General features: G+C 42.9%; 1 protein-coding gene across 8 annotated transcripts in view; it reads left to right on the top strand.

Moving 5' to 3' along the window:
- ACACA (acetyl-CoA carboxylase alpha) overlaps positions 1-27181 on the top strand; it is a 126676-nt gene that overhangs the window by 2412 nt on the left and 97083 nt on the right. For 6 of the 8 annotated variants that reach the window (XM_051635482.1, XM_051635476.1, XM_051635477.1 and 3 more), the window contains exons 2-18: positions 1807-1853; positions 3422-3674; positions 15114-15246; positions 16055-16193; positions 16425-16534; positions 16992-17073; positions 17504-17602; positions 18175-18281; positions 18810-18920; positions 19370-19579; positions 20111-20281; positions 22558-22719; positions 23019-23182; positions 23995-24145; positions 24615-24718; positions 25120-25201; positions 26345-26490. In XM_051635482.1, coding sequence (XP_051491442.1) covers positions 3448-3674; positions 15114-15246; positions 16055-16193; positions 16425-16534; positions 16992-17073; positions 17504-17602; positions 18175-18281; positions 18810-18920; positions 19370-19579; positions 20111-20281; positions 22558-22719; positions 23019-23182; positions 23995-24145; positions 24615-24718; positions 25120-25201; positions 26345-26490 — 2198 coding nt within the window. In that variant the 5' untranslated portion in view covers positions 1807-1853; positions 3422-3447. Of the gene's footprint in view, positions 1-1806; positions 1854-3421; positions 3675-3696; positions 12139-15113; positions 15247-16054; positions 16194-16424; positions 16535-16991; positions 17074-17503; positions 17603-18174; positions 18282-18809; positions 18921-19369; positions 19580-20110; positions 20282-22557; positions 22720-23018; positions 23183-23994; positions 24146-24614; positions 24719-25119; positions 25202-26344; positions 26491-27181 lie in introns of those variants that run through there. The other 2 variants (XM_051635481.1, XM_051635480.1) reach the window with 2 other exon arrangements.

Genomic DNA, 27181 nt, shown 5'->3' with positions numbered 1-27181 from the left:
TTTGAAATAGGAGTAATGAATTTTAGCATGCTGAGAGCAAGCTGAGCTTCTAAGTCCATGCAGTGTTGAGTTGCCAGCTGATTGCAAAACATTAGTGGAATGCATGACTTTGGGACTGGACTACAAGGAGTTGGAAGCCTGTTGGTAAATGGACCTGAACAGGGCTTCATGGTTAATTAACTGCGTTTGGATGGAGCTGTGCAAACAAGATCTTTGAGTCCAGTTCCTTGACCATGGCACTGGGGATCAGGAGCCTTGGTGTTGGATTGGTGCTTTCTCATGGAGCATTTGAGTGAAACACTTTTGCTGCCTGTTCCTCTGTTTCCTTCTCTGCTTAGAAAAAAAAAAATAGCCTTGAAACTCACTCATTAACATCTAACTTTTGAAATTGAAAAAAGTTTTTCTTCATTAAGAAGAAGCTGAAGTTAGTTTGGCTGTTTCCTAGATTCTTCAGCGCTGATAATTGTGCCTGCAGTAAATCTGTCTGGATGAAATTCTCTAGGAATGATCTGATGCCAGGATAAATATATACATAAATATTGTCTTCATGTTTATGTGTGCAAACAAAATTGAATTCAGCTTTGTGCTGTCAGTCCTGCCCAAGCACCTCTGTTAAATAAATCTTCCTGTGTGGTTTAATTTTGGCACATCACAGATAGGTGTGCAGACTTTACAGTCGTGCTTCCCTTTTCCATCTCTACCCTCAAAATGCAGAGTGATCTGCCCTTTTGCTGCCTGTGTCAGATAGATGTTTGTGGCTTTTCAGTCATAAAATGGTTAAGTACATCTCTGTAAAATGAACTGCCCATGGCCTCAGTGAAACGAGTTTGTGGGAGTAGTGATGTCAACACAGGGTTTGATCTAAATAATTCAGTCAAGTATATTCATGGTAAAAGTGCATAAGCCAGTTGGATCAGTTTTTAATTCTCATTGAGATGAAAAGAAGGAGCATGGTGTTCAGGGATTGCACAGGGACTGTGCCTCTCTCTATAAACTCCTTGTTTGTGCTCTAATTAAAACTACGATCTTGTCCCGTCTGTGTTAGAACATTGTCCAGTTTCACTTGTGCACCAGATGAAAGCTGTCATGTTCATATCAACCAATTATGCTGCATCCCTCTACTTGGCACTATGTGGCTATAATTAGCAGGACTGATGAGGTTTTCCCACTGGTTTAAGATGTCATTGTGGCCTGAGAGCTCAGGGTATCAAAACAGTCCTTTCTGCCTAGTGAGGTACCTCTGGGGAGAATGGGACCCTGAGAGAAACGTCCCCTCATCTCCTCCTTGTCTGTATTTCTGTATCATAGTTTGGTTTACACAAACTATTCTGGTTGTTTTCATGTAAAAACGTGGTCTATCAGCTGTGTTTTCTAGCCAGCAGTTTTCCATGAGAGCTCTAATTATCATTGGGATTTACTCCTGACCATTAAATTCAGCTGAGATCAACCCAGCAGATTCAGAAGCTGATAGAGCAAAGTAGACATAAGTAGGCAGCACTGGCACAAAATGTCATTTCTTTTAGAAACAAAACTAAAATACAAGTGGGGTGATGAGGTGTGTGCTAATGCACTGCTGAGAAGGTGCCAGAATGATGGACAAGCAGGAGGTGCCAAAGCTTGGCTTGGATGTTGCATATTCAGTTCCCCCTTTATTCTGTGACCTGGAGCAAGTGACTGAGTCTCTTTTTTTTACCTGTAGCTTTTTTAGAACGGTTTTGTGTTAAAAGACTTTTATAGTTGGGAAAACATGCACAGAATGTTGTTTGAAATAATAATATTTACTTTGTTAATTCTTTTCTTTTCCAGTTCATTTTGGAAGTGGATAACTGCTCAGATTGCAAGGATAGCAAGAGGTTAGTGCATTCCTAATTTGATGATGAAGTGATTTCCAGCTGTGTGTAGTTATCACAGAATTGCATCAAAGTCAGGCAGAGCAGAGTAAATCAAGTGTTTATACCCCTCCCAGCTGCCTTTGTGCTGTGAGGTGCTCCTTTGTTTTTTTCCACCTGTTGTGCTCTTTTTCAGTTGTAATTATTATTTAATTTTTAAGAAAATGCATTCATTCCATGTTGGGACAATGCTGAATTTTTGATACTCAGAGTTCCCTGTATTAAGAGATTCTTCACTATATAGATAATGTTTTTTTAAAGTGGAAAATGGAGACCTGAAGTTTTGGATTTTTCTCTGACAATTCTAGGTCATGCCACTAAGTTTCAGTATATTGCCATAAATTAGATACTATCCCTTAATTTATATGGATGATCTGGGACTAAGAGCTTAAAGTCAGGTGAAGTTACAGAAGATGGCTGAGCCAGTCTGACAGTAAAGGGGAGGTTTTGCTTCTGTCCCCATCATCCTTTACCAGTATTTTCCCATCCTCTCTGCCTTTGCTGCTTCAAATCCACTTGCTAACCTCACAGGAATTTATCTTGTTTTGTTGGTTACAGTTCTGGTGGTTTTGTTGAGTCAGATCAGAGGGTGGTCTGGAGAACAGCAGAGCTGGTGGGGAGTGGGCAGCATGAGCATGTAGCTGGGGAAGAGCTGGGCAGGAAGGGGGTGAGACCTTTGACAGTGGTGGAACTGGCACCAAACAGTATGTGAAAGAAGTTTAAAATTAATTACTTTTTGTGTCATACCTGTTATATTTATAGAGAACTTTTAGATAATTGGTTTTATAAGATACTCTGTTAATCCTGTGGTTGTTCCAGGATCTGTGGATGCTTTTCTTCAGTGAAAAGTTAAAAATTAATCTCTTTTCATGCCATTAAGCCCAGGGGTGCCAGTTGTGATGTGTTGTTGAGCTGTTTTTGAGCTCTTGGCATGGGAAGCTGAGATCATCTTTTGGGGAGGCAAACTGTATGTTCAGTAAGAGATAATGTGTCTTGCACCTGGCAAGGGCTGGGAAAAGGCCATTTTTGACCAATCAAATCCATCATTTGAATATCAGTAAATAATGTTATCTGCAGTAGCTGGCACCATGAGTCCCAGCATTCCCATGCTGTGGGAAGACAAATTTTTAATTACAGAATGGCTGAGGTTGGATGGACTCTGGAAATCATCTGGTCCAATCCTCTAACTGACTAACCAAAGAGTAATAGCAGAACAAAAATGTTTTATTTCCAGTTCTACGTTTGTATGTAGGTTTTTTCTTTTAAGTGGCTACTGCAGCTTTGTCTAAACTAGCAGATCAGAATGGCCACCTGCTTTGATCTCATAGTCCTTGTGCAAATATGAAAGTCAATGATTATTGCAGAAGTAACTATTCTTGATCCTGGATGCCTGCCTGGGTTCAGCTATGGTGCCTTAACATTGCGTTTCCTATCGGAAGTGAATCTTCCTTTGTCCTGCAGTAGCAGGGATTCACCTCAGGTTTGGGGTTTGTTTGTTTTTTTTTTTTTTTGCTTTCTTTTGTCCCTTACAGTGCTGAGAGCCCAATTTGTAGGAGCCATGGAGGAGTCTTCCCAGCCCACAAAACCCCTGGAGGTGAACCCTCACTCTCGTTTCATTATTGGCTCTGTGTCAGAGGATAACTCAGAAGATGAGACCAGCTCCTTGGTGAAACTTGATCTGCTAGAGGAGAAGGAGAGGTCCTTGTCACCTGCATCTGTCTGCTCAGATTCCCTCTCAGACCTAGGACTTCCTAATGCTCAGGATGGCCTGGCAAGCCACATGAGGTATGAATAAAATAGTACTCAGATTCAGTCTTTTTACCCCCTCTGTGCCAAAGATAACCCAAAGACTCAACTTCCTATCTAGGTTTGGCTTCAAATGTTTTTGTTGTGCCAAGACATCTTCCTGCATTCTGTTTCAAAATGATCTCTTGTATGTTTCTTTGTATCAAAACCTTCTGTTTTCCATCGGTTTTAATGAAATATATGTGCCTAAATTCCTTGAGCACCTTTCAGACACCTCAGCTGTTGAGTGTTGTGATGGGCTTGCTTGTATTGCCTCTCTTGTCCCAGCTTTCAGAAAACTGATGTGCTGACTGAGATCTTCATGGTTGTGTAGGTGTTTCAGATGGGCTGTTTTTGTTGAGGACAAAGACTTTACTTGCTTCTTTTGTCTTTGTATGGGATTTGCTGCTTTCTATGTAACCAAAGAATTGGCAGGACCCTGGGTAAGATCAATGACTCCGTATCATTTGGAATGATTTTTGCTTTGGATAGAGAAAATTTTGATGATAGTTAAAGAAAAGATTGATATTCTGCTAAGTGGTGATAAGGCTTAATATGGTAGTTGCTGCTGCAGCTCAGGGAGATGTTGGTCTCACAGCTGGGAGAAGGGCTGTTTCACTCCTGCTCCTAATTTTTTGTGGCTCAAATGAACTACCAAGTTGGGATTTTGAGATCATGGTGTTAATATTGCTTGTCAAAACGCCCCTTTAGTTTTCCAGTGTTGCTGAGTTGCATGCCCCTGGTGGGATGTGTCCATGGGACCTTCTCTGTTACAGGCTTGGTGTCTCGTACTGCTCAGTGTGTTCACAGGTCACAGTTTCTCTGTGTCTGATCAGTCTTGCTTCACTCTTCCATGTCCCCTTCATTTATCTCCCATCTTCCAGGAGGTCCAGTGCCCAGAGCTGTACACAGTGCTGTACTTGAGGCCTGGTCAGTGCTGGGTACTGACTTATCACTGACATCTTCCAGCTGGATACAACTTAACACCTTTTATGTCTGCTAGTTCCTTACAAATAGGTTCTGATTGTTCTGATGCCTTTCAGCCTCAGGTTCTCCCAGGACGTCCTCCCAGTGATCAGAAACAAATCTCAAAGAGATTTCTCTTGATTTACTTTTTCTGCCTGCCTTTTTAAATGTGTCATCCCATTCCAGGAACATACAAGACAGTCTGAATCCCACTATAGTTTTTACTGAGCAATTCCTCACTATCTTTGTTGTGTTGCTTTTGAAGAAATGGTTCCAAAAAGGTTCCTAACTTTTACTGACCAGCAGTAGATGTTTAAACGACCAGCTAATCCTTTCAGCTTGTTCTCCTGTTTTGCTGGGTTCTTTGCTTGTGTAGATGAAAGAATTTTAATCTGTCCTTTTATGGGTGCTTTCCTTCCCACTTCGGGGAGACAATCAGGAAACAAATTGTAGCAGACTCTTGGGGTTGGGGCAGAAGGGAGATAGTCCCTGCCTGACTGAATTGTTAAGGTTATACTGATGGGCATGTTTAGCCAGCTGGCAGTGGTAAAACAGGTGTAAAATCTTAATGCAAATTACAAGGGGATTACCTTTCCAGTGACTGCCAGTTGTAACAATTTGGCAGCACAAAAGGCAAGTTTGAAGCAGGAAAAGATCTAGCCCTGTAACTGCATACATTTTAGGGACAGAAGAAATTGAATGAACACACAATGGGAGAGCAAGAAAATCAAGCAACTTCTAGGACATTGCCTGACATCTGAGAGCTGTAATGCAATAGGTGTGCAACCTTGACCACCTCTGTTGTAACTTGCTTACTTTGGCATCCTCTTTGGAGGGTACTTGACTTTCAGTTAAACTGGAGTGAAATGCCAATTCAAATAAAAATGTTACGGCATTATGGGCTGTTTTTCTAAGATAAAGTAAGATGAATTGAAAGAGTTTTCCAGGATGGCAATCCCTTTCACCAAAAGATTTCCAAATCATGTTTACAGATGGAGAAACTGAGACAAAGACAAGTTCCAACAACTTGCCTGAAGTCACTCTGTGACAGTGAGTTAATGGAACACAGGTATTCTTGCTTCCAGCTTCCTTTTGGTAATCACAAGGGTACAACACTTTCTGAAGTGACAAAGAGAAATTATTGGGGAGTTCAGAACAGTTTGACTAACGGGTCAAGCAAGGTGTGGGTCCAAGGGAGTGTGTCTTTCTGAAGAAGTTGCCAAAAATCTTTCCATTTGCTGGTTAGTTTCACACAGGAAATTTTGGCCAGCTAAAGACAGAGCTTGTATTTGAGGTGAGGGGCTTGCTGCAGAGAAGTCCTTCTCAGGGAACAATTGTGTCTAAAATCCAGAAATCATTCAGCTGAAAAAGGCTTTGGGATTGTACCTGAACTATCCTTTTACTCTTTGTAGAGCATGGCAAGTAGTAATTTTGTTGCTCTGATTGTAAGAGAAAAGAGATTTCTCACAGCACAGGACAGCTGGGAAGCAGGGGTGTCAGCCATCTGATCTACTTGTTTTTTCTTCTTGTGTTCTCTGTGACAGAGGTTTAGATAGTAAAACTTTTTTTTTTTCCTCTAAACCTCTTTTTGTTCCTTTGGGGAGATTGACTGTAAGACTGTCTAGTCCATCCCGTAATATTCAGTGTCAGTGGTTGTTTGCACCTTTGTGCAACAGCTGTTCCAGCACTTATCTTTACATCCCAAGCAGATTTTCAGCCCTCTGGGGAGCACTGTGTCAATATTAAAATGACTTTGATAATTAGAAAGGCTCTTCCTTGGTCATCAGCTCTCCTGAACTGTCATGTTCATGCCACTTTATAGCAAACAAGCTCATTCTAGTAGAGGCCAAATGAGCTGTGTTTGTGAAAGATGCTCAAGCCTGTGATGCTGGGGGGAGGTCTCGTGGCAATTGTGCCTCACATAAAATCTGGTTGCCCTTTGCTAAGAGACATTGCTGCTTCCCCTTTGCTCTTAGACCCCTGTAAAAAGCAACATCCCATTGCCAGTTCACGAAGCACAGGGAGGCCAGTTGACTGACTGGTATGTGTTCAGTACCTGAGAGCTGGGGATGTCCTGTCTGAGCTGGAGGTGTCCTGTCTGAGCTGGAAAACATGCTGAGCCTTATCGCACAAGGCGCTGCGATCGATACATCCTGACCCAGCCTCGGGCAGGGTGTTTCTGCCAACTCCTGCTTCTTCATTGGGGCGTGCAGGGGGTGTGTGCCATGCTATCCCCTTATTGATCCTGTTAAGTGTTGCCAAAGACAGTCTTTCTGGGACAGGTTGTACACTATAGGCTTCCATACCACTAGAGATCTATGAAGACCTTTGGTTGTGCCAGTTGGCTACTGCTGTGTAGGATTGAGAAAGCCAGGCTCTGATAATGAACTTTAAAATTGGTGTGTGGTGCATCAGCACTTAACAGGAATTTTGTGTTGGAACAGTTAACCGTGCAGATTAAAATGTTCTGAAGTCTTTTCATGCTTGTAGTTGTGCTTTATTTAAAGAGTATTAGTAATAAAAATAATGTAAATGTCCTCCTCACTCCCTTAGTTATAGCCTCTAACATTGGAAACAAGTGTTTGTAAGGAGAATATTCTGCTTGTGTACAGTCTACGTCAACAATTTACTTTTTTGTGTTTTGAACCTTTAGATATTGAACTAAACATACTATTTATTTTTTTTTAAGTCTTTTTGCTTCCAGGCATAGTTGTGTTGTCTTTGAGTTCAGAAATTTCCATCAGCACTTCCAAAGGCAGTAGTCCTATTGGGATACAGTTATTGCTTGTTGTGTAGTGAGGTGTTAGTTGCTGTGCTCCTTTCTGAAGTTTTAGGCATAGATTAAATAACTTCTCTATAAATACCACTTGGAAAGTACTTTGGGTCTGTTGGTTTCGTTCAAGAAATTGTTCTTGACTATTGCTAAATTTAATTCCAAGCTTCAAAGATGGCATCTTGTGTCAGATTCTTTTTTAAAATAGATTAAATCCTTCTTGTCTTCTGGTATTTATACATCAGGGCTCTGGTTTCATAAGCAATGAAATGGGTGGATGAAATCACCTGACAATCCACTTGCATCAACTGAAAGCCAAATTTTTTGGAAGCAGCTCAGCTGTTACTGCTGACACTAAGCCCGCAGAGGCTTTAGCCCTTAGTGCCTAATAGCATTTGGACTTCTCAGTAAGTAACCTCAATAAATTATTGAAATCCTAAAGAAGAACTCATCATCTATCCAAGTAATTTTGGAAGAACACCTCGATTTTAGCCAGGACAGTACTGTGTGAACACACTCAGCCTGGCACTGGGACAGGATGTCTGCTTAGAAACCGGAGGTAGAGTAAGTGCACAGAGTGCTGAAAGAAATAAAGGATCCTTTTGAGCTTGTTTAGAATTAAAAAAAAATTCCAGTCCAGCTGTTTGTGGTTAGGAGGTCACACTATGGAGCATTGATCTTATAAAATTACGAGTGCTGCTGTAAGTTTATGCACAGCTTTGTGCAGAGAAATAGCAACGTGTTCTAGTGTCTGCAAGGCTGATATTTTCACTGCCGTGTCCTGGGCTGGCCCAGCTGCACCAAAACGGATTCCTCCTTTCCCAAGCGATCCCTTCCCCTTCCCGGCTTTCTGTGTGCTCCCGGCTGTGGGGCTGCTGCTGGAGCTGAGGGCTCCTCCTCTTGCTCTGTTGTCTGTGCTCTCAGTTGCCATGGAGCTGCTGAGGTTTTTGTGTAGGGCGACTGGCATGGGTTTGCATCTCACTACCAGAAGGCTGTTAATGAAACTGGACTTGCATGCTGCTTGCTGAGACGTTTTCCTTTGGGTATGATCAATTGCTGTTGGCTCAGAGATAGGGGAGAGTGACATTGTCACATGTTTCCACAAGTTATTGAAGTAAAACTGTGCATCTTCAAGGAACCCCTGCCAAAACAAAGGATTTAGTTTTGTTACCACTACTGGCAGTGAGTGAGTGATGCTGTGATTTATATTTTGAACTTCATCCACCTGGAGTGAAAAATTTCATTTCTTCCTGTATCTGTTGAAAAAGAGAAAGCTTATAAGGTGTTTTGGATTCCCAGCTGTTTCTGGTTATACTGATAACCTGTGAGTTACAACTTTTTTCTCCTCCAAAAGCTACTCTGTTTAATGAACAAATATGCTTTAAAGGACTTTTCATCTGTATGCCTCTCAAAAATAGTGTTCTTATTTTGGTGTAACAGATATTTTACTCCCTTTGACCTCAGTTAATATGGAAAGCATCTCTAACTTCAGTAATTTATAAGGAGATTTTGCGAAGATTGGCTGGTCGAGAGACCACAGTGGTGACAGTGCTTACTTGCTTGTTTACCTGGTATTTCTAATTGAAAAGATAATGATGATTCCCAGCGGTGTCTGCCTTCAAGCCAACTGTTCTGTCTCTTTAAATTCAGAGCCAAAAACTGCATTTGACTAACTCCAGATTGCTGCCTCCCAGTGCCTGTTGCCCAAGATGTAGTGAACTATTTACTCCAGCTGCAGATTCTTCATTGCTTGCTGGACCACAGAGATGCTCACTCTTCCTCTGCCTCTTTGTGAAATAAGTTGCAAGGACAGATCTAAAACCAGAGCAGACCTTACAGACACTTCAACTGCCTTTAGTCCTGCCGCCCAGATCAGATATATGTTTGCATCAGCACATACATATTTACAAAACATAAAGCCCAAAATGATGATGAGAGCTGCCCTCTCTCCACACTCTTTACAGACTTAATACAGAGGAGTAAAAAAGAAATCCTTTCTCGAGGGGAGTGTGTGTGTGTGTATGTGCTGCAGTCTCCTTCAGGCTGCCTTTCAAACAAGCCAGCTAATGCATCACTGCCTCTGGAATAAGCTGCAACGTCACTGATAGCACTTGGCATGTTCCAGTGCTGGGATCAATGCAGGCTCCTGGCTGTGATGTGCGTCAGGTACGTGTCCGCAGGGAATGCTTTTCTTTCTTGGAGGCTACACCAGCAGGGAGCCAGGCAGGCTTCCCTTTTGTCTGACAGCAGGCCTGGAATGCAGAGAGGGGGGTGGCTTCCGTGTGATGCTTGCCATTTGGGTTCTGATAGTGTTACATTTAGGAAGTTAGCTTTGTGGGGGGGTGTGTGTCTGTGATGGTAAGTATTGTATCAGTGGGACACATCCTTGTGTAGCCTATTTTTGTAGGAATGTTGTAGCAAATCGTGTCTATTTTTTTTCATAGAGCAGTGAATGCAGCTGATAGAAGGCACAGTGAATATTTTTAACCAGTGCTGAAGCTGCTCCTCTAACATCAAGCTGTGTGTAGCTGCAGGATTTGTTTCCTTGCAGCTACAGAAACTGTTTGGATTGGGGGCTGTGGGTGGGATTTTTTGGAGCACAGGCAAATATTTGGGGAACTTTTCACAAAAACTGACAAGTATAATTTCAGTTATACTGTGTATATATTATAGTATCAAATTAGGATGAAAACCAAGGAAATCTAATGGAATCATAGAATGTGCAAGTACTTTATTTTTTAAATGATGGAATATTCCATTTTCTATATGAATACATATCCAATAGAGTCACTGAATGTCTGTTGGGTTTTGCTGGTCTTACAAAGTGATGGCCAGAAGAGAAAGTGACCCAGATTTTATCAATGTCTGTAGATTCCTGATTCTCTACCCTTATGATAGCTTGTTTGGAACTGGTGAAATGGTGGGTTTGTGGAAGCCTGCCAGAAGGGAAGTAGAAGCCTGAATAATCTGGGAGAGCAGACCTCCATGGCTGGGTGGGAGGATGGGACCCAGAGTTTGCTTGGGTTGGCTGGGAGCAGGGATCTGCACCACTGCTGGGTAAGTGGTGTGGCAGGAGGCCTCTTGAGATGGAGCCAGTGCTGGAAAATATTTCAATACCAGCTGCTTTTCCTTACATACTTCTGTTTTAAAAATGGGAAATGTTCAATGTACTTGATAGTTGAGTAATTCTTCAAAGTGGAAATAAAGTCTGACGGGTGAGAGAGGCATTTAGTTATTAGGTAGATTTATAATGTGTTTTTTTGGTTGTTTAAGCTCTGTTCTTTCCCTGCTGTCTCTCGTCACTGCTGTCTGGTCAAGAGATTTCCACTGTTCTGCCTTCTTCACTGCCGCAGTGTGTCGCTGTCCCCTGTCCCCTCCTGCTGACAATGCTTGAGGAAACTGGATCTGCACAGAATTGTTTGCCTGCACTTTATCAGACACGTGGCACTTGCTGCTGGTTGTTGCTCATGTTGCCTGCACTATTCTTAGTTCCCTGTCTCCTGCCGTGACCTCACCTTGCCCTTTGGGGCTCAAGGTTGCACGTTGTCATCATCTTAATATGACACTTTTCCTTTGGATACTGTTTTTGAGTGATCCTCTCCTAGATGACTGCATGGCTTTTGCTCAGACTCTTGGAATGTGTGTCTATCAAATAAAAGCTTTGCTACCTGGGTATGGCTCTATGCTAGGACAGACCCAATGTCCTCAAATTTAAAAATGTAATCTAGGTGCTGTGTCTAGTTCCAATCCAGGTTTGAGCATTGCTGTAGTTGTTGCCCTTGCTTATCCTTTCCCTACCCCAAGATTTGCCATCTCTTTTTGCACGTGCTCGGTCCTGAGCACTTCCCTTTCTCCAGGGATGTTGTTGGACTCTGCAAGGCTGCAGCACTTTGCTTGCGAGGACACTTATTCTTGCAGCACTTGGAGTGATCTCATCTCTGCTGGATAGGTGGAGAAACAGAGGCACAGAAAACTAAGTGACTTGTCCAGGCTCTCTCAGCTTCCAACCTGGTGTCCGGTGTGATCTGTTGTCTTGTGTCTGGATCACCACTGTGCTCTGTGTCTGTGCCTCTGACTTTCTTCTCCGCAGCCCTGGCAACGCTTTCCTTGTCACCTCCCCACCCACCGTGAAAATCTGGCATTAAATCCCACATGTTGCTTGAATTCTTCGGGCGCTCTGGCCCCCGTAGTCGCTCCTTCGCTGCCGCCCATCTGAGGAGGAGCTCTCCCGCTCCCGGCGTGTTGCTCGGCCAGCGGTGCGCGGCTTCCCGGGATGCAGCGCCTGGGAATCCCCGCAGCCTCGGCTACCTCCCTGGATCCCGGGGCTGTGTGCTGAGCCTCATTGCATAACCTGCTGATCATTTTCTCTCTTTCTTGATCAGCTGCTTTCCTCTGAATGCAGAAGAGGGAAGCTGCTCCCCTCTCTCTGCATGCTGCGTCACAGGAAGAGTGACTGGGAGAGAGGGCTGGTGGAAAGCAAGGGACAAAGGTTAAGAGATTGAAGCAATCTGGGAAGTGCCACTGCTTCAAGGAGAACCGCATGAGTGCAAGAGGCTCTTTGCAGCTTTCTCCTGCTGGGCTTTGAGCTGCAATATTGAAAATAAAATAGCAGCAGCTACACTAGATGAGTGATAAGCAAGCCCGAAATTGTTAATTCCTTCACTGAGCCAGCATGGAGGATTCTGCAGAGCAGAGTCAGGAAATGAGATACCACATGCTGCAAAGGTAAGAATTATAGATATGATTATCTCTGCATAGCAGCAGCTGTCTTGGACTGAGGCAGTTGGGCACTGTATACTGGAAATGCATACTGATATTTTTCCATGTTAATTTTATCCTCTGGAACTTCACCAGTGCATGTGAGGTGTCTGTGCCTGCAGTCTATAAGAAAGATGCTAGAATACATCTGAGTTGGGGAATCAGTGTTAAAGTTTGAGATTATGCACAACTTCTGCCCTCTGTAAACTGAGGGATAGATGAGCATTTGGAAAGTTCCTGTGTAACAAAACGCTGCAATTGTGACCTGGTGATCAGTAGGGATGACTGTTACTAACTCAGCATTTATTCTGTTTTGTTTAGAGCTTGCTGCTCTTTCTTCCTTGCTGCCCAACTTCTGCTTCATCTTACCCTGCAAAAAAGAAAAAATCTCTCCTGTTTTGATTATAATGTGCAGCCTGTAGTTATTAGTAAATAAACTTAATGTTCTTGGTATGCTCACTGTCACACATTAAACAGAACTATACTTGCTTATAAACGAGTGTTTGTGCATTATTCTGGATTATGATCCACTGGTTTTGTTGACATTTTATCAGCAGTATTATCTTTATGTGTGTAATAATTTCTACTTGGCAGCATAGTTCACATTCACACATGTTCACAGATTCTGATCCCAAGATTTTTATCTTTTTCCTGTTTTTGTTGAGACTGCTCTCAATAAACCTGCAATAAATAAACCTGTCTCACTTGTTGGACTGTGCTCCTTCCTTGCCATGCCATAGATTCTCACCCACACTTAGTAGAAGTTGAACCTTAACTACACCTTTCCTCTTTTTCTTGTCTGTTGGCTCCTGTCCTTGAATTCCTGGGGTCAGATAATCACTGAGCCACTTGTGAACTCTTACTGATAGGAGCAAGTTTTAAGTTCAATGACAACATCTATCTCTGAAGTGCAGCTTGCTGGAAGAAGGGAAAGTAGTCAGGGGAAGAATTTCTACAGACAACTTTTTCCTGTACCCTTCTCTGGGTATCAGCTAGCAGATATTTGAGACAAGGAACTAGACTGGAGAATACAATTGATTTGACCTAGTACAGCCACTTACATGTCCCAGAATATCACTGGGAGATAGGCATCTGTGCTTTTAGCATGCTTTAAAATCACCCTGTTTATCACATTTTTCCTGTTGCCTTTGCTTCTCCCACTCTTGGCATCATGGATTGCTTCAAAGCCTTTCTTACTGTGCTTAGAACTGGCTTTCACTTCTCAGTTAATCTCAACATTTGCAAGACTGTTACCTGAAGTTCTCCATGGCCATTTGTCATGGTACCATTTCCTGTGTGGAGGAGAGAGAGCAATGTGTTAATGCACAACATGGGACCTGAATTTCAAGTGCTATGAATGTCTTGCTGTGCTGGAAAGCCTTAGAAAGTCGGTGTTGTTCCACAGTAGGATGTTGCAGCCAAAGTAGATGATGTTCACAAAGACAGAAGGATCCACTCCATCCTGAGTGTGGGAAATAAACATCTTTACGGCGAGGCCTTGACACTCATCTTGCCTTACCTGAAATGTCTTGTTCTAGTACAGTTTCTGGCTGGTTATACCAGGATTTGGCACAAACCTTTTTGAATAGGTTGTGCTAGATGATATGGGTCAAGATCCTTCCTGTCCATGTCTTGCAGAGCACGATGTGGTCTGTGTTAGTGCCATGAGTGTTCATAAGAAAGATGGGTAAAAGAATCTGGATTTAAACCAGATATGAGTTACAGTTTGTCCAGGGCTTCTTTCATCAACAATGTTTTCAGTCAAAATCCTGGTCTGTGGTGCTGCTGTTCTCCTAAGGAAGGGTTAAGGAGGGTCTGTGTTCCAGAGGGCTAGATCTTCATAGGTCATAATGTACTTGTGAGGGGGAATCTGTGTGTTTCCTCTCAGGCTGTCACCAAGCACCTCCAACAGCAGCTTGTTCAAGCTGGGATGCTCCAAACCTTACATGGGACAGTGAACCTCACAGGTGCAGCTCTCAGGCTACCTCTCTTTGGTGGCTGTGTTTAAAAGGTGACCTCTAGGTGTTGTACATGACTCTGCTTTTCCTTGGGTTGTTCCTTCTTGCCCTCCCCCAGTAATTCCAGTCACTTTCTGCTACATCCCATCCCATTTCCCAGTGGAGTTGCTCAATGGTATCAGCACTTCAGCAGTCAATGAGGCCAGAGGTTCCTGGTGGGTTTCCCATGGCAGAAGGGCAGCCAGCAGGGCCTGCCTGGCTCCTGGGGACACATGCTTGATGAATTTTAGTAAATCAAATGCTCTGGTGCTTGCAAAGGCTAAGGGTGATTTGTCTGTGTGTCACTTCTGAGAAAGCTGAAGCATAAGAGAGGGAGGTGACTGTCCCATTACTGCACAGAAAGGCAGTGGCAGAGGACACGGTTGATCTTGTCAGACACGAAATTGGCTTTCACTGCTGGTAGTAGAAGTAACATGATCAATTTGTCCTCTACCTCTTGGAACTTTTGATATTTACAACTGGATGGTGGAAAATTCTTGTAAAATGATAGTGGAGTCTCTCACTTATGCTGGAGACTCATTTGCTGTGGTTCCCAAGTAGGATTTCCTGCAGAGTCTAATCTTAGTAGCTTGGTTCACCAAAGACATTGCTGTCGTTTCCCAGCTCTCCTAGATGAACCAAAAGCAATGTGGTGGAGTAGTGCTGTTCTGTGTTGGGCAGCACACCACTTAATATATTAACATAACCAGAAACTCTCCAGATAACCTGGCTTTTGCAGGGAGGTTACTGGAAGGTATTTGAAAAACAAAGCAATCCCTTTAAAAGCTGAGGACCGGGTGCCACAGCGGCCTGGAGGCAAGGAGTGGATCTGCTTGGGAAACATGGTCAAGGGGGGAACTTTATAAATTATTCACATGTCTTCTCCTACTCGTATACATCTGCACTACCAAGTTGTTATTTTCTGTCTCCTGCAAATTTCCTTAGGCCCAGTATGTCTGGTTTACACCTTGTAAAGCAAGGCCGGGACAGGAAGAAAGTTGATGTGCAGCGGGACTTCACTGTGGCTTCTCCAGCAGAATTTGTGACTCGTTTTGGAGGGAATAAAGTTATTGAAAAGGTAAATTGCTGAGCTTTTTGGCTTTAGCGTGTTGCATCTTGTTCCTGTATCTTGATCTGTGACTTCTCTCCGTATAAGGCTGTACGTTGCAGATGTCAAAATATTAGTGTTCCTGAACTTGGCAGTTGTACTTCTGCACTGGAACAGGCTGCCCAGAGAGGTTGTGGAGTCTCTCTCTCTGGAGACATTCAAAACCCATCTGGACACATTCCTGTGTGATCTACCGTAGGTGATCCTTCTCTAGCAGGGGGGTTGGACTAGATGATCTTCAGAGGTCCTTTCCAGCCCTGAAATATCTAGGACTCTATCACTCTATGTGATCTTTGTTTCTATATTGTTTTATGTGAGCAATAAACATCCCATTGTTTTAGCCTGGTGTGACAGGAAAAAAAAACAACAACTGAGTGAGCTAGAGCACTTCTGCTGATCCAGGAGGATTTGTGGACAGAGGCAACAAAAGTAGGCTGGAAAAAACACTAAACATGTATATAAAAAAACACACAATCATTTAATGGATGAGGTCTCTTCCTCTCAGATATTGAATGTTTTAGACACTTGTTATCCCTATTCTTGTGTGTCCTACTGCTCTTTAATCCAAACAAAGCATGATTCATGAAAATCTTTATGGTTGAGCAAGATCTGACTTGCGAATTGAGTGATGGGCCATTAGATGTTCTTGCTGGATTGAATGAAACTGCACAGCCTCGAAACTGGACGAAGAGTGCAGGGAAAAAAACCCTGTTTTAGTGATTGTTTAGTGGTTTGTGCTATTTAGATTCATCTCATCTTCTGCTTCTGCCATCCTCAGGTCCTGATAGCAAACAATGGCATCGCAGCAGTGAAGTGCATGAGGTCCATCCGGCGCTGGTCCTACGAGATGTTTCGAAACGAGCGGGCGATCAGATTTGTTGTCATGGTGACTCCTGAGGATCTGAAAGCAAATGCAGGTGGGTTGCAAAGACTGTGAGGGGACAAAATCTCCTCCTTCCACTGATCCTTGTGCCCACAAGGATGTAAGAAGTTGAATGTATGTTTGCTGCATGGTGCATTGTTCTGTCAAGTAACAGATTTTCCTGAGAGAAAGTTAAGTGCTTCCAGTACTGTAGATTTAGGCACTTTTAGACAAAGTACTATTTATTAGATTTGCAGTCTAAGTGAGACCTTCTTTGTGTTGGCAGAGTATATTAAAATGGCAGATCACTACGTCCCAGTTCCTGGAGGACCAAACAACAACAACTATGCAAATGTGGAACTCATTCTTGATATTGCTAAGCGGATTCCAGTGCAGGTGAGAAGTGTCAAAGATTGTTTTCAAAACAGGAGGTAATACTAAGCAGTCTTCTCTCCTTAGGTAATGAGCTGTGTTTGGGGAAAAAGACAGGTCAAAGAAATTGAAATGACACACCTACACTAGCACCAAAAGGCAGTGCCTGTTACAGTGCAGTGGCTTTCCCAGTATTAATATCTGCAGGAGATAGAAGGTTGCCTGCACATTTTCACTTCCCTGCACTTAGTTCTTTTTCAACAGCTTGCTTTGGCAGCCTCCTTTGACTTGCCTACAAGATGCAAGACACTATCCCTTTAAACTAAGCATACCATGTAGTTCAGGAGACTGGTCTGGCTTATGAATGTTATGAGGCTCTTTTCAGTGAGGAAGATAAATACTTGAAGTATCTGCATGCCTTCTATTTCTGCTTGCTTGTTTTGCTAAAACAAAGAGTGAATCATGTTATTTTCTTCTGCAGGCTGTGTGGGCTGGCTGGGGTCATGCATCTGAGAACCCTAAACTACCAGAACTTCTTCACAAAAATGGAATTGCTTTCATGGGTGAGGAGATACATACTCCTGATCTAGTGTCTAGGTGGATGGTTTTAATGAGATAGAAAATTCTGGGTCTAAAAAAGAGCCAGGAGGTTTACAAGTGTGAGGATATGTTCCCTGCAGCAGTCAGAACAGCAGAATAGGCTGTCCAATGATGTAGTCTGTTTCCAATTGTTGAACCTAATGAAACTAGACAAAGTTTGGACATCTGCTGGGAAATAATTCTTGTTCAGGAGAAGTTTTGAGTTCTTCAACATTCCTTCGAATATAGTGTGATACAAAATCAGAAAAGATTCCTGTTAGATTGTTTCAAAAGCTGAATGTTTTCAGTGTTTATTTATCCCCCTTACGTGGAACCCAAATCAGAGTTCTGGCCATTTCCTTAGTGTCTCGTATCTCTTGTGTCTCTCTCTTGCATTGATTTTGCTCTTTGCAGGTCCTCCAAGCCAAGCAATGTGGGCCTTAGGAGATAAAATTGCTTCTTCAATAGTGGCTCAGACTGCTGGCATTCCAACTCTTCCTTGGAGTGGCAGTGGTAAGAAGGAAATTGTTGCTTTTGTCAAGATCATTCTAATCTTTTTCTCTTCAACACATCTAATCTTTAAGTAGTGTCTGTGCACAAAAAGGCAATTGAAGAAATGTTCCATCTGTTTAGGGTTTCAAATTTGTATTATCCAAGGCTTAGACATAGAGACTGTGATATATATGGATATGTCAGGCAAAATGTACATGTTGTGTAACGTGCTGTTAGTCTGACAGTGCAGCTGTAATGTCTGGTATTTCTGCAGTCTTATCTAGTGTGTAGTTTTGGAGCACACAGCAAATACCCTGCTTCCATGGAAACTATACAGTTTCAAAAGACTGTAAATAACCTGTTTCTCAGAATTGCACAAGGTAAATGAAGGAGGATATAATTTGTTGGATGAAAAGATCTGCTCCCCAGAAAACAGCGATGTCTGTTTACATTCTCCTTTTCCCTTCTGTAAATGCTTCCAGGCTAGCGCCTTGTGGAGATACAACTGCTGTTTGTTTTGCCAGTCTCTGGTGTGTGAGTTCTTTCTGAGCCTTGCAGCAGAGTGGACTTAGAAGATGCTGCTTGTGTTTCAGGTCTTCGAGTGGACTGGCAGGAAAATGATCTTCAGAAGCGTATCTTGAATGTTCCTCAGGAGTTATATGAAAAAGGCTACGTGAAAGACGCCGATGACGGCCTGCGGGTTGGTGACTGGCACTGGGGGGTATCTGAGGTCTTGCTGCACGTACAGCTGGAAAGAGCTGGAGGTTTAATTTCTTTTTACTGGTAGTGCAGACTAGAGCTAGACTGTCAGCCTCACAGAACTGAGTCTTAGAAGGTGATCTTTTCCGTATCGCCTTTGGGCCCAGTCTGAAGAATTAGGTGAGAATTAGGAGAACAAGATAAATATGGGAACAATGTTTCATTAAGGGCTTTCTGTATTACAAAAAAGCTTTTTGGTGACTTCATACATTCAATGGCATGAAGCATGGACAAAAGATTTTGTGGTCGCTTTGAGAAACTAGAGTTCTCTGTAGACACAAAATCACGGCTTGTTTTTCCAACTATTCTCAAACTGGAATATTTGGTTTCTATCCCATTTGTGTCTTGGTTGCTCAACAGAGTCAGAGAGGGAAGCTTGGACACGAGTCAAAAGGGAAATAATGATACCATCAACTTCATTTTGCTGACTTTTTATACTTACCCATGTTTTTCTGCCCAACTTGATCAGGCTGCTGAGGAAGTTGGCTACCCTGTCATGATCAAGGCTTCTGAAGGAGGAGGAGGAAAAGGAATCAGGAAAGTTAACAATGCAGATGACTTCCCCAACCTATTTAGACAGGTGACTTTTTCCACTGATTTGTACTGTCTTGTTCTAAATGTTCAGGTTGAGTGATTCTGAGAGCACTGAATCAGAAATGCTTAGGAACTGAAAACGTCTGCATTACGTATCAGAGCCTGTTTAGCTACTTTGAATTATGTGTTCCTGTTCTCTCTGCTCTGCATGTTGGTAGGATTTCAATCATAGGAGATGCTGAATAAATCCAAGTAATGGAGGGCAATTGTAGTGTAACTCAAAAGTGTAGAGGGACATAAGCCTTTATAGGTTAGTCAGGAAATCCAAGAGGGATGAAAATGTCACTTTAATTATATACAAGTGAACACAGGGTATTGTCAACCTCAAGTGGCACAGGGGAAATATTATGCATGTTCCTTGCTTCAAAGATGAAGGTGGGATGATGATGGCTAAGGTTGTTAGCAAAAAATGATCTGCCTCTTTATCTGCTGTAGGTTCAAGCTGAGGTCCCTGGCTCTCCAATCTTTGTCATGAGACTAGCCAAGCAGTCGCGCCACCTGGAGGTGCAGATCCTGGCCGATCAGTACGGCAACGCCATCTCTCTCTTTGGCCGGGATTGCTCCGTGCAGCGCCGGCACCAGAAGATCATTGAGGAAGCACCTGCCTCTATTGCCACTTCCGTGGTGTTTGAGCACATGGAGCAGGTGAGAGTGACTCTGCAAATTCTTCCTGGTGAGACTCCAGAAACAGGCAGGACTTTTTCTTTTTTTCCTCACACCCCCAAGACGTTTGCATTGTTGCACCTTTTCAAGCAGCAATATAGGGGTGTGTGTCTTAAACTGCTTTGTGTGGGCAACCACTCACATTTCCAAAACTGAGCCCACCGTGTGTTGACAAACAGCTGTAGAGCTCCCTTCAAAAATATGTGCACTCCCAAAATAGGAGGGAAGTGTGTTTTAAATGTATATTGTCACTTCATAAACAAATTGTGCAAGTTGTATGAATAGTCTGATGCTGAGTATTATAAACATCTGCCTTCTATAACTTGTAAATTAGCTAACCTGGAAATCAAAACTCCTGTGCCACGGGCTTTGCTTTGAGCAGTTCTCAGACCTGTTAGAAGCTTTTGAATGTTTCAGAATGCCAGCAAAAAAGTCTGCAGTGGGTGGGGTGGATGAACAGGTGGTAACTGAGCATGAAGTCTGGAAATCAGGTATTTTTTTCCTGTATCCTAGTGTGCAGTGAAGCTTGCCAAAATGGTGGGGTACGTGAGTGCAGGCACTGTGGAGTATCTGTACAGCCAGGATGGCAGCTTCTACTTCCTGGAGCTGAATCCCCGCCTGCAGGTGGAGCACCCCTGCACTGAGATGGTGGCTGATGTCAACCTGCCGGCAGCACAGCTCCAGGTGAGTCAGTGCCAGACCCAGTCGGTGCTCCTGGAGCCTTTCTGAGCTCCTCAGACTGTGCTGTGTTGAAGAGGCCTGAGCATGAAAAACCTGTTCTGCTGAAGCTGCAGTGAAATAGAGGGGCCGACTTTTGTCTGAGTCACAGTCAGGGTTCTGTGTTAAAACTGAGTCACATGCTGATATTATGCAGATGACTAGATGTTGTTGCTGATAGTGGAGAGAATATAAAAAGTGTTAGAGAGTTCCACTAAATATGGCCTATATCCTCATGTACATATAGGTGATACCTGGCTCCCCCACATTTCCTGCTCAACAAAAATGTCTCATAACTCAGAGGCTCATTTTGGTACTTTCTCAGCTTTGGATTTATCTTCTGTGGCTGGAGCAAAGCTTCATTTAGTATTCCAAAATATTTATGGATCTTCTGTTACAACTCTTCCACTAAATTTTACCTCTGCCATTTGGCTCTTTCTGATTTGGAAAGCAAAGAGAGGTTATTTTCCAGGTGTTTCTTCTGGACTGCTCAGGTAGACCTTCAGTTAAAAGAAGTGTGAAGGGAAGCAATAGAGGAATAAAACATAGAGGTAGGAAAACTGATTTAAGGGAAGGTTGTGCGAAAAAACCTGTCTGAAGATGCTTTAGCCATGAGTAGTTCAACTTTAAGCTCTGAAATTATTTTCTGAAGCAAGTTGGTTTCTGAGGCTAGCAGTGTGCTCCAGTGCTGTGCCAGTTCTGAGCAGCACATTGCCCACTCTGCCTCCAAGTGGCAACAGCCTCTTCCACATTTTCTAACGACAAAAGGAAGGGTAAAAAACCTAAACAATTGAATTTTTCATCTTTGGGCAAATTCAGCAGTTGTTTGAAGTTTCGGAAAGTGACTTGAATCCTTTTAATTTTGATGAGCAGTTCCTGACTTGCAGAGCAATTTTTTTTCACTCAAGGCTCTCACACATCACAGATGCTTCCTCCTCCTCACTGAGGTCCCTGCTTCTCAGCCTGTCTACAAAACAGGATTTGTGGTTAATAATTAGGTGTTTGAATAGATGTGGCAAAGTGATAAAGAATTTTGATTTACTGCTTTTTCAAATGGAAGTCATGAGAGTGAGTGACTGTTACGGCTTGTGTGAAAAAATAGGCTTTTCATTGTTCTGATCTCCAAAGGTGTGAGGGAATCCTTCACATGTCCTGGAGGAAGCATTTGTTATGTATGCTGTGGCTCATCTGTCCCTGTGCATCCCCACTGAGCTCCCTTTATGCTCTCATACCATCTCCCTCTTCTCAGCCCCCACCTTTTCCACTTATGGATGAATAACACGGTGCCCTTTCTGTCTTGCACCACATTAAAGCTTCTAGTTGTTTTCTAGTTCCATTTTCTCAGCCCTCTCATTCTAACACTTTTGCTTTCTTTCTGGTTTCTTTCTTCTCCCTGCTGTTTGCATTTTGGAGTTTATTGCATAGATGGTAGAGGAAACAAACAGTTGAACAGTAACATCTTGTCGGCAGCTCCGGGGGCTGTTTGACTTTGGCCTGAGCCTTCTCTCAGCAAGTGGTTCTAGTAGCTCTATGTCTGTATTTGCCAAGCTTGGTGAGTTTTGTAACTGGTCAGATGCTCTCCTCATTGTTTGGGCACTGTTCTTTCTATTGCTGTGCTAGGTACAATGTCACAAAACGGTGCATTGATTTTGTAACCAGTTTGGTCTTTTGTCTCTTGATGTCTGGCTGAGAGACAGCTGAAATAATTTTTTAAGCTAATGCTCAGTCTTTTTGAATTGTATCTGTAGAAAAGTATCCCAGCTAACAAACAGAACAAGTGGGACTTTACTCCAGAAGGATAGAGCCAGCAGCCAGTTCTGCAGGTTGCTCTCTCCACAGTTTGTAGCTGCAAAATTCCACAGTCTCCTGTAACCAATTAGAGACCTTCTCTCTCACTGGGACCTTAGTGTATTTTTAACAGACCTAATGTGTGGCCATCCTCAGCTGACCTGGCACTGGCCAGCTTTCTCTGGAGCCTTTTAATCAGTCAATGGAAAATACTGGCTGAAGGGCTTAAGGTGGATATTGCACTGAGCTTGGCTGTCCTGGGAAATACGAATGTTCCTAGGTGTGCTGATGGGGAAGACTCGCATCAGAAAACAGGCACACATATTTGCTGTACTAGAACTGCTTCTATAGAGAACTGGTGGAATTAATTCTGAAAGGAACAGGTTCTCTGTGTGAGAAGAGAAACTTGCTTAGTGGTGGCTTCTTTTATGATTTTAATTATTATTTTTCCTTAGATTGCCATGGGGATTCCCCTCCACAGAATCAAGGATATCCGGGTGATGTATGGTGTGTCTCCATGGGGAGATACATCTATTGATTTTGAGAACTCAGCCCACGTCCCCAGTCCACGCGGCCACGTCATCGCTGCCCGTATCACCAGTGAGAATCCTGATGAAGTGAGTGTTTTACATTCTATGGGTACTGACCACAGTCTGATAACTGTAGGCTTTACACCTGGGTTCAATCCCTGCTGCTGATCCTGAAAGTGTTGGCAGCAAATTTAAAATACTCTTCCCTTGTCTCACTTAGCTGATGGTTCTGTAGCTCTGGTTAGACACAGCTTTAACTTACTCATGTATTTATCATGCTGCAGCACAAAGAGGTTCTCCAGTCTTCAGAATTCTAATAACTTCCCTAATTCTGGACTATTTACTTTTTCATTAGGATGTATAGCAATGTCTGTCTGTCTTTACAGGGATTTAAGCCCAGTTCTGGTACAGTTCAGGAGCTGAATTTCCGCAGCAATAAGAATGTCTGGGGCTATTTCAGTGTTGCTGCTGCAGGAGGGCTTCATGAATTTGCTGATTCTCAGTTTGGTCACTGCTTCTCTTGGGGAGAAAATCGTGAAGAAGCCATCTCGTGAGTAGTCAGAAAAGTTATAGAACCTTGGACATTGCTTTGTTTTGTCCTCTTTGATCCAAAGTGCCATGGGTAAAACAAGACTCCTTAGTTCTAGGAGTTTTATGTGCAATTTCCCTCTCTTTACCTTGTCCACATAGTGATCAGGCTTCTCATCCTGTCTTGCTTTGCAATTCCCGTGTGTTGCACCTACATTTCTACACTTTTTGCTTACTTTATTTTTTGCCATTCTGTTTCGTTCCTGCCTTGTGTACCTGCTGTTGGGTATGATACAGCTACCATTGTGTATTTCCCTCTTGGAAAGCATTCAGGTGGAAGGCTTCTAACAGGAAAAACATTGATAACTTGTTATGCCAGTTCCTTGTAGTGGTTTATAAACCATTGAGTGCCCTTATGTGGTGTGGGATGTGAAAGCATCTGGTCATAAGACAGGACTGTCTGACTTGTCATTCATGCTGGTTTTCATCCAGAGCCTTTCCTTTGTTCCATTCTGGGTGGGATGGAGACCATGTCAGTCTGTCATGTAGTTCTGACATGTGGTGGGTGCCAAGATGATGATAACAGTGGGAACTCCTGATCTCATAGCTTGTGCTGGCTGAGCTGCTTTTGTTCATACCAGCAGCAGATTGAAGAAAATCAATATTCTTTCATTCCCAAGCATGTCATGTAGGATCTTGCTCCAGTGCACATGCTCTTCTGCTATTACCTTCAGCCTGTTTTTTCCCAACGGCTCATGGGGAACTATCTAGAGTTACCAGCCTGCAAATTACTGGTAGTATGGGACAGATAATAGGTATTATTTTCTCTTTCAGAAACATGGTAGTGGCTTTGAAGGAGCTGTCCATCCGAGGGGATTTCCGAACCACTGTTGAGTACTTGATTAAACTGTTGGAAACAGAGAGTTTCCAGCAGAACCGCATCGACACCGGCTGGTTGGATCGGCTCATTGCCGAGAAGGTTCAGGTGCGGCTGCGTGGTCTACAGGGCTGCAGGCAGGAGGGGAGCTGGCTGAGGGGGTGGCTAATTCCCACTTGCCACTTTATTCATGAACATTTCCACTGGCCTTAGTTCTTATTTATATCAAAATCCTAAGTCATCCCTGTCAGGGAAAGCTGGTCTTAAAGTTGGCTAGAAAAGCATCTTGGTGTAGATGTGACTTAAGGCCTAGTATTGTGGTTTGCAGTTTGGGAGAGATGATGGTGGGAAAGTAGGTGGAGCCTCAAGATTTGTTCCAGGAATTAAAAAAATGTGGTCCTCTTATCAGGAGTTACAAGGGTTATTGCCTCTATATAGTGTTTGCATGGATGCTGCACCAACTTAATTTTAAAGAGGGGCTGACTGGGAATGAAATATAGAGCTGAGCCTTTTGACTCTGCAAGTGGGTGTCCAGCATGGACTGAAGCTAAAGGAGATGTGTACCCTTTCTTTCTAGGCTGAACGGCCTGACACCATGCTGGGGGTGGTGTGTGGAGCTCTGCACGTGGCTGATGTGAGCCTCCGAAACAGTGTCTCAAACTTCCTACACTCTCTAGAAAGGTAAAATTCCAAGCTGCTCTGGTAGGTAGCTGATAAGCAGATGGTAATTAGTTTTGATTTACAAGTTTTGTACAGTCCAGAGATGCACAGAACTTGTTACCTGCTGACTGTTCTCTGGCCCCGGGAAGCTGTTTGTCTACTGGCCTAAGAAAATGGGCAGATTTCTGTGCATCTCTGCAAAATATTCTCTGCTGTTTGAGCAAATTGATTTGGTTTCTGGCAGTTTTGGCAGAAGTTTCAAGAGATGGCTCAGAAATGTGGAGTTGCTCCTCTCTGTGGTGCCAGGGAGTCTTGAATCACCAGATATTCTCTTCCACCTGTATTGAGGACTGATTTAATTTTCCAAATTTGACATAATTTTCCAAATTATGGGAAGACCAATTTTGTACTTCTCTTTTAAGGGGCCAAGTCCTGCCTGCTCATACTCTGCTGAACACTGTGGATGTGGAACTCATCTATGAAGGACGGAAGTATGTGCTGAAGGTACGATGCCCTGTGGGGGATCCTGTCCTCTTGCCACTTTGAACTGGAAATGTCTGTGTTTCTGCTCTGACTTAATCTTTGTAATGGGTGTAATTATTGGAATTAAATCTGTGCAGGATTTATTTTCTCTGCTTTAATGGGGTTAAGAAATCAGTACAATCTCCCTTATGGTAATACCTCACCTCGTCTTTCCATTGCAATATTTTTGTGTATCTCTGTAAACATTTTAACCTTTCAGGTTCAAGAAATGCTCTGCAGAAGGTGAAGAATACTTTGTTGTAGGCAAAGACTAAAACCTGTTTGTTGACCAAAACTTTAAGTTGATGTTTCTGAATATGTAGATCTGATCTATTGGGTGTTTGAGCCCAGTTTGATCAGCATGACAGAATTTGTAACCATTTTCCCCTTCTGTTTTGCTTTTTCTTTGCTGTGTGAAAAAAAAAAAAAAAAAATTAGAAATATTGTTTAGAGGTTGTGAAATTTAGCATTAAAAAGTTAGGAAATACTAGACTTAAGATTGCCTGTGCAATCTTAATTAGCTTCCTCCGGCAACTGTATGATGGTGAAGCTTTTAATGACAGTTTTTTGCAGCTCTAAGTATACTCCACCTCCATGGTTTTATCTTGGCACCCCTTTGATGAGAAATAGAGGCACTGAACAGCAACCAAAGTGTGCTTTAGGTGGTTTCCCCAGCTTTAGGTAGGAACTCTGGCAGGTACTGGGATAGGGTGCCTTTTTCCATGCATCCAGGAGACAATCTCTCTTCCCCTTCCCCCTCCAAACTCTCTCATTCATTATGCAATTCTAGTATATGACTGTGACCTGTATGTAGATTGCGGTGAAAAAATGCTATATGGTTGTATAATTGAACCTATACAATTAATGCATAGGTAGGAGACGATTACATCAAAGTTGATGGTCAGCATTAGTTTTGGCATCTCTAGACTGCTAAATCCTTGGCTTTGTGATCCCAGGTTTTTTGACATTGTTTTTTTCCATCTGCCATGAGAAGAAATGGCTCTGGTCCCCTTCTTTAGTTCCCAGTTCTGCAGTGTTTGGAAAACTCTGCATGTTGTGGCAACCAAGACACTACTAATGCTGTGTTTGTTTCATGTGCTGTCCACCATTCTTGTGGATCCACAGGTGACCCGACAGTCTCCCAATTCCTACGTGGTCATCATGAACAACTCGTGTGTGGAAGTTGATGTGCACAGACTGAGTGATGGGGGGCTGCTCCTGTCCTATGATGGGAGCAGCTACACTACCTACATGAAAGAAGAAGTGGACAGGTGAGCAACCTGAAAAGATTCATGTTTAACATTTAGATACAAGCCAAAAGTAGGTTTATTGGTAACTTTATGTTTCCCAAAGATCAGCTGGGAATGGAATTCTCTACTAGGAAGAGGTTATGAGATACATTATGGATGAGTTTAAAGGGAGAAGTTGCCTTCGCCTGAAGAACAGATCTTGGTGATTGTTAAGAGAAATATCCGAACGTGTTCCAATGTGGAGTCCTGCTGGTTCTTTAAAAGTGCCCTTTTGGATTATAATAAAACTCAAAAACCAGAAAGTGACAATCTTTAAAATCCTTGAAACTCCATAACTGCTTTAGGGATACGAGATTTACTACTTCAGTGCAATCCCTCAAAATTCCCGGCAGGGATCATAGCAGTGAAGTCAGTAAATCTCCAGCTTCTGGAATGTGAAGCACTGCCCCCTCTGCTGGTCTTTTCTGTGGCAAAGGTAGCAATCCTGGCCAGGAGTGCAAAAGGAGTTTGGGTAACCTTCTGGGTTGGAAGATGCTGTAAAGTCTCAGCCTCTCTGACTGCCACACGGGCACATCCTGCTCTTTTCAGCTTTGCTCTGCATGCAGGAGGATTTTGCATGAGGTGGGCGGTTTGGTTAATGCCTTGTGTGTTGTGCCTGGCAAGTGTAATCTCCCCTAACATCAGTTTTTGTTTTATGTGAAATATTGGAAGA

This window comes from Apus apus, chromosome 18, assembly GCF_020740795.1.
Source record: "Apus apus isolate bApuApu2 chromosome 18, bApuApu2.pri.cur, whole genome shotgun sequence".
Taxonomy (NCBI): domain Eukaryota; kingdom Metazoa; phylum Chordata; class Aves; order Apodiformes; family Apodidae; genus Apus; species Apus apus.
Note: the sequence above shows the minus strand (reverse complement) of the source record. Positions and strands in the feature narration are given on the sequence as shown.